The sequence below is a fragment of the Acartia tonsa genome, chromosome 6, assembly GCF_053477335.1.
Source record: "Acartia tonsa isolate MP-2025a chromosome 6, ASM5347733v1, whole genome shotgun sequence".
Classification (NCBI taxonomy): domain Eukaryota; kingdom Metazoa; phylum Arthropoda; class Copepoda; order Calanoida; family Acartiidae; genus Acartia; species Acartia tonsa.
The window spans coordinates 53,607,748-53,615,457 of record NC_137265.1 but is presented as its reverse complement, the minus strand read 5'-3'; the positions used below and the strand labels follow the sequence as shown (position 1 = coordinate 53,615,457).

The window sequence follows — 7,710 nt, the reverse complement described above, 5'->3', positions numbered from 1 at the left end:
ACAGCAAATATCATATATATATTATCTGTAGCTGGGTAGTCTGAATTAGTACATTATAACTTTTCTTTTAGGGTAAAATATTGTTAGGGGAGTGTGCCTTCTTTTTAGTTTAGGGAAGTGTGGATGTAGTTGTAAGATGACAACATTCTCTGGTTTCCTCCTCTAACCAATTAAAGATATCTCGACCATTTGGCCATTTAGCCTCAAATATTTTACTGAATAATGACTTTTTGAGAATAGGTACCTAGGTAATATTTTTTTGTTGTTTAAATACATGGAGTACAGCTTATCCAATTTTATGTCTTCTTAATCCTATAATAAACAGTAGTAAGGCTTTTTTGTCTGAATCTAAATATCTTGAAAATTAATGTTCAAAATTATTATACTTTTCAGTGAAGCTGCAAAAATTTCAAGGGGTGTAGGCTATTTATCTAATAGTATAAAAAAGTTGCAATTTACATTCACAACCACAGGTTTATCTCTACTTTTCCCAGCCAGCTTCTAAAAGTAGTTTCTATAATTACAATAGTAAATATTCAAATATTGACTTGTTTGAAACATTACAAGTGTTAAGTACTATTAGGGAAATTCTTATGAAAACAAAAGTTTAGCCCAGATGATTGAAAATTGTCTAATTTGGCAAATAAAGGAAAAAAAAATAGGCTGGAAACGGCGATTTTTTGCGGGAGCGGCTTTTGATGATTGTAGGCATTAAATTATTATAAAAAAGCAGATCCATACAGATGTGTAGCTATTCAAATGTTATTTATGTTTGACATCTCCTAAAAATAGGAAGCTAATCTTTAATCCAAAGTAGAACACTGTCTGTCCATCTGTCCAGTCAAAAGCTTAAGATCTAATCTATGCCAAAAAATATCCTTGTTATTTTTGATGATCTATCTCTTGTTCATATAATATCTTGGGATATAATTATTCATTTATGGTAAAGATTGTGTTAGTAAATATCTCGTTTAATTTATTTTCAGACTAAATGTAAAATGAATCAAGACTATATATAAAGATTATAAAACTAAAGTCAGTAGAAACATAAAGATAAAGAAAAGACAAGTAAATTGAGTTTAGCAAATCAAAGTAAGTTAGCTTTTTTATATATAAAAAAAAGTTTGAAAACATCCATAAAAGCAATGTAATTTAATATCAGATTGTTGGACATACAAAAATTTCTTGAACAGATGAAAAAGTTTTAGGGATAAAGTTACATTTTTAGTACTTGATAATGGGGATGCTTTGCTTACAACAATCTACATCGTTGTCCTAGGAATTATCATTAAAAAATCATATGAGTAAAAAATCAACATATTTTGATTTTTTTATGTACAGAAATACTGGTAACAATTATAGAGTTGCTATGCTAGTTAAGATATTGATATAAGGAGAAAGTTTTCATAAAATACTATTTCCTACGTGTTGAAGGGCCTTCAGACATGATCTTAAATAAATCTTAAATTAATAAAAATGAAATGTTTTAAAACTGATGATAAATAAGGGGGGAGGGGGGAAGTTCTGACACATTTGCGTAAACGGTGATTATTGGCTTTATCTTTGGACTGAGAGGATAGGTTATTAGGGATAAAATCATTCTTATATGCTGAATTTCCCCCAGATTTAAGATTTTTTGGATAGGCCTCCAGGTTCCGGAGCTCCAGGCCTCCAGGTGGTCTCTGGACAGGTAAAAAAATAAAAAAATTCTTATTTGAACAGTTAGAGGTAAGTTAATAAAACAACATAAGCTTCTTTTTATATATTATTTATATATTTGAAGAAAAAATTACAATCGGCCTCCAGGTTCAGGTGCTGCAGGCCTCCAGGTGGCCTATGGACAGGTATAAAATCCAAATTTCTTATTTGAACAGTTAGAGGTAAGTTTATAAAACAACATAAGCTTCTTTTACTATATTATTTACATATTTGAAGAAAAAATTACAATCGGCCTCCAGGTTCAGGTGCTTCAGGCCTCCAGGTGGCCTCTGGACAGGTAAAAAATCAAAATTTCTTGTTTGAACAGTTAAGGTAAGTTTATAAAACAACATAAGCTTCTTAATATATATTATTTACATATTTGAAGAAAAAATTACAATTGGCCTCCAGGTTCAGGTGCTGCAGGCCTCCAGGTGGCCTCTGGACAGGTAAAAAATCCAAATTTCTTGTTTGAACAGTTAAGGTAAGTTTATAAAACAACATAAGCTTCTTTTTATATATTATTCATATATTTGAAGAAAAAATTACATTCGGCCTCCAGGTTTAGGTGCTGCAGGCCTCCAGGTGGCCTCTGGTCATGTATAAAATCCAAATTTCTTATTTGAACAGTTAGAGGTAAGTTTATAAAACAACATAAGCTTCTTTTACTATATTATTTACATATTTGAAGAAAAAATTACGTTCGGCCTCCAGGTGGCCTCTGAACAGGTAAAAAATCAAAATTTCTTGTTTGAACAGTTAAGGTAAGTTTATAAAACAACATAAGCTTCTTAATATATATTATTAATATATTTGAAGAAAAACTTACATTCGGCCTCCAGGTTTAGGTGCTGCAGGCCTCCAGGTGGCCTCTGGACAGGTAAAAAATCAAAATTTCTTATTTAAACAGTTAGAGGTAAGTTTATAAAACAACATAAGCGTATTTTAATATATTATTTATATATTAGAAGAAAAAATTACAATCTGCCTCCAGGTTCAGTTGTTGCAGGCCTACAGGTATAAAATCCAAATTTTCTTATTTGAACAGTTAGAGGTAAGTTTATAAAACAACATAATCTTCTTTTTATATATTATTTATATATTTGAAGAAAAAATTACAATCCGCCTCCAGGTTCAGGTGCTGCAGGCCTCCAGGTGGCCTCTGGACAGGTAAAAAATCAAAATTTCTTATTTGAACAGTTAGAGGTAAGTTTATAAAACAACATAAGCCTCTTCTTATATATTAAAAACTACTTGCCTAGAAGGTGAATCTATTAACGGTGTGTCCATTATTTCAGATCTTGTTAAGTAGTCTAAACTGCCAGTAAATGTTTATATGAAAATTATGTAAAAAAAAATTTGCACCCCATCCTAGATTATCTGAAATTAAACATTTAGGTATTATCCTCTTAGGATTTATTTTTCTCCAATTTAAAATTTTGAGTACAATAGAACCTGGCCGCGGCTCTCGGCCTTCTGACCTGCCTAGCCATGGGTACTCAGCTTCTAGCCTATAATCTAACCAAACCTAATTGTAAAAAAGTGCCGCTGCCAGGTTTTATAGTTTAGTCGGAGGATAGCAAAATTTTCAAAATTGAAAAAAGAATTTTAAGCGGATGAGGCCAACATATAATTTTATTAGGTCCTACACATTGAGACTTCAAAGGTTTAGATTGTAGAAGTTAATGACATTATCTTTTTTTTATTTTTTCCTGTTCAAAGCCCGAAGCTCCTGAGCCTGGAGGCCAATTGTAATTTAAAATTATACTTATTATAATATTATTTTGGAGGCCATTTGTAATATTGTCTTCAAATATATAAATAACATATAAGCTAATTTTTTTTATAAGTTTACCGCCATCTGTTGAAATAAGAAATATTGATATTTTACCTGTTCAGAGTTCACCTGGAGGCCTGCATCATCTAAACCTATAGGCTAATTGTAAATTATTCTTCAAATATCTTTAAAGCATCTAAAAATAAGCTCATTTTGTTTTTTATGTAAACTTTACCTTTAACTGTTCAAATAAGATTTTTTTGATTTTTTTAGCTGCCCAGAGACCACTTGGAGGCCTGCAGCACCTGAACCTGGAGACCGATTGTAATTTTTTCTTCTGATATATAAATAATATATTAAAAGAAGCTTATGTTGTTTTATAAACTTACCTCTAACTGTTTACATAAGAAATTTGGATTTTTTACCTGTCCAGAGGCCAACTGGAGGCCTGCAGCACCTGAACCTGGAGGCGGATTGTAAATTTTTCCTCAAATATATAAATAATATATAAAAAGAAGCTTATGTTGTTTTATAAACTTACCTCTAACTGTTCAAATAAGAAATTTTTTTTTTACCTGTCAAGAGGCCACCTGGAGGCCTGCAGCACCTGAACCTGGAGGCCGAATGTAATTTTTTCTTAAAATATGTAAATAATATAGTAAAAGAAGCTTATGTTGTTTTATAAACTTACCTCTAACTGTTCAAATAAGAAATTTGGATTTTATATCTGTCCAGAGGCCACCTGGAGGCCTGCAGCACCTGAACCTGGAGGCCGGATGTAATTTTTTCTTCAAATATATGAATAATATATATAAAGAAGCTAATGTTGTTTTATAAACTTACCTTAACTGTTCAAATAAGAAATTTGGATTTTATACCTGTCCAGAGGCCACCTGGAGGCCTGCAGCACCTAAACCTGGAGGCCGATTGAAATTTTTTCTTCAAATATGTAAATAATATATAAAAAGAAGCTTATGTTGTTTTATAAACTTACCTCTAACTGTTCAAATAAGAAATTTGGATTTTATACCTGGCGTTGCTACAAAAGACCAACTCTACAAAAGACCAACGCCTACAAAAGACCAACTCTACAAAAGACCAACGCCTACAAAAGACCAACCCTACAAAAGACCAACGCCTACAAAAGACCAACGCCTACAAAAGCCCAACGCTTACAAAAGACCAACACCAACATAAGACCAACAACTACAAAAGGGTCGATTTTTTAAAAGCAAGGTTGTATCGGGTTCGAAACTATTCCGTTACGTAGCAAACACAGACTTTGGACAAACTGTCGGACGGAATTTTAAAATTCAGCCTGTGGACAAAGTTATTCAAGAAAGAAATTTCGGTTTTGAATTTTGTCCTTGTGTTTTAATCGCCATATTGGATATCATTAAAATTGGAAGATTTTTTCTTTAAAATTTAGAAGATTTTCAAGCCATTATTGTAAATCTACAAAATTCTTAACTATAACTAATTTAACGTACATTAAACAATTATACATTATTACATATAGGTTAGGTTAGGTTAGGTTATAGGCAAGGGGGCCGAGCGCCCGCGGCTAGGCAGGCCAGGGGGCCGAGCTCTGCGGCCATGACCTTCTAGCATTACGATTTTTTGTAGTCGTTGGTCTTTTGTAGGCGTTGGTCTTTTGTAAAGTTGGTCTTTTGTAGGCGTTGGTCTTTTGTAGAACCGACTAGTTGGTCTTTTGTAGGCGTTGGTCTTTTGTAGAGTTGGTCTTTTGTAGCAACGCCTTTATACCTATCCAGAGGCCACCTGGAGGCTTGCAGCATCTGAGCCTGGAGGCCGAATGTAACTTTTTCTTCAAATATATGAATAATATATATAAAGAAGCTTATGCTGTTTTATAAACTTTCCTCTAACTGTTCAAATAAGAAATTTTGATTTTTTACCTGTCCAGAGGCCACCTGGAGGCCTGCAGCACCTGAACCTGGAGGCTGATTGTAATTTTTTCTTCAAATATATAAATAATATATAAAAAGAAGCTTATGTTGTTTTATAAACTTACCTCTAACTGTTCAAAGAAGAATTTTTTTTATTTTTTTACCTGTCCAGAGACCACCTGGAGGCCTGGAGCTCCGGAACCTGGAGGCCTATCCAAAAAATCTTAAATCTGGGGGAAATTCATCATATAAGAATGATTTTATCCCTAATAACCTATCCTCTCAGTCCAAAGATAAAGCCAATGATCACCGTTTACGCAAATGTGTCAGAACTTCCGGGGGGGGCCCTTGGAATTATTATCTTTAAATGTAAACTGGTATTACTATAAATATTGTTTATTCCAGGTGCAAGATCAATTAATAATCCATCATGAACAAGTGTCATATCTGCTGCAAGGAATTCTCTACAAACAGTAGTTTAATAAGACACATGAGAATTCATACAGGAGAGAAGCCATTTAAATGTGATATTTGTGAAAAGACATTTTCAGAAAGTGGTAACTTAACTAAGCATGAAAGAATTCATACAGGAGAGAAGCCATACTCGTGTGATATATGTGAAAAAGCTTTCCGTACAAAGTATGATTTGAATTATCATTTTACTGAGCATGGTGAGCCATTAACTCTACACAAGTGTCATATCTGCTGCAAGGAATTCTCTACAAAGAGTAGTTTAACAAGACACCTGAGAATTCATACAGGAGAGAAGCCATTCAAATGTGATTTTTGTGAAAATGCATTTACACTACAACAACATTTGGTAAGTCATATGAGGATCCATACAGGTGATAAGCCATTCAAATGTAATTTGTGTGAAAAAGCTTTCTCACGATCAAGTTTATTAACTTTACATAAAAGAATCCACACCAGTGAGAAGCCATACTGTTGTGAATTATGTCAGAAATCTTTTTACTCCAGTTCAAACCTGACAACACATAATAAATCCGCTGGACATTTCAAGAATTTAGAATCTACTAAAAATACAGTTCCAACTTCTGCTTTAACCGTTGATTTTGATGAAGCTAATATCAAACTAGAGAAGAAAGAAGAAGAAACTCTTGATGAGGATCCTATATCTATAAAGATAGAGGCTGAGAGTGTGGAAGTAATTATAAAAGAGGAAATAAAGGAGGAAGAAGGAATCGAGAGTGAAGAATCTGATTAAGTAGGTAAACATAAAAATGTTTGATAAATGAATGAACCTTGTTTGCGAATTTGTTGTAAATGTCTGTTAGCAAGTGCTTTGTTTTTATTTAAGATTTGATGTAATGTGTAAATGATATTACTTCTCTAAAATCAATTCTAAAGAAAAAAATCATAATTCTTTGAAAAAATATTATTCGTAAAAATGTGTAAATAGGTAGTATCTTATATATTTTGTTTGCTTTATTGTTTAAACATAAATATGTGTCGTCCTAACCCTTCAGGAGTATAGTGTATATACCCAATTAACCCTAACCTAAGTTTGAGGAATACTAATTGATATAATATTGTAAATTTTTTTGATATTTCGACTAAATCGTGTAGATGCTGTTTCTGTCTATACAATTTTTCTGTACTTCTCTTGAATGCAAAAATGTGTATTCCTTCTTTAATTCAATTAGATCTACTTATAAAATAATAATTTTGTCTACTTTCAGACAAATATAAAATGAAATAAGATTTGAAACTGAAGTCAACATAAAAAGAAAAAACCACGCACAGTCTAAGTTAACAAAATTAAAGTAAGTTAGTTTTTAACAAGTACAAGAATAAATATGTCCATAACAATGAATAAAATAGCACAGCATATTTTGATTACTTTTATTTACATATTAATGGACTTGGACACACCCAACATATAGGGTAGCTATATTAAATAAGATATGGATGTAAGAAGAGATAGTTTTCATAGAGCAAATATGGAATACTTTTACCAACATATTGTCAGCTGCACGAACACATCTTAATTATATACTAGCTGCACAAATTATATACTAGCTTTTTTTAACAAAAGTCAGTATTTAAAAGAATTATTAAAAAATATGAAGGCTTGAAATTATTATTTTCAATTACACACAGTATTACATTCAATATTATTTATTCTAGGTGCAAGAACAATTAATAATCCATCATGAACAAGTGTCATATCTGCTGCAAGAAATTCTCTAGAAAGGCCTGTTTAACAGTACATATGAGAATTCATACAGGAGAGAAGCCATTTAAATGTGATATTTGTGAAAAGGCATTTTCAGAAAAAGGTAATTTATTAAGACACAATAGGATCCA

General features: G+C 32.0%; 1 protein-coding gene across 1 annotated transcript; it reads left to right on the top strand.

Moving 5' to 3' along the window:
* The first annotated feature begins 984 nt into the window (after positions 1-984).
* Positions 985-7,081, top strand: LOC145322947 (uncharacterized). The gene is made up of 2 exons (XM_080165339.1): positions 985-1,092; positions 5,788-7,081. Exon 2 carries the CDS (start codon positions 5,813-5,815, stop codon positions 6,605-6,607), a length of 795 nt encoding a protein of 264 aa, XP_080021465.1. The 5' UTR covers positions 985-1,092; positions 5,788-5,812; the 3' UTR covers positions 6,608-7,081.
* The last annotated feature ends 629 nt before the right edge of the window (positions 7,082-7,710 follow it).

Coding starts and splice junctions, on each gene's coding strand:
- LOC145322947 (XM_080165339.1), top strand. CDS start 5,813: ATGAACAAGTGTCATATCTGCTGCAAGGAATTCTCTACAAACAGTAGT.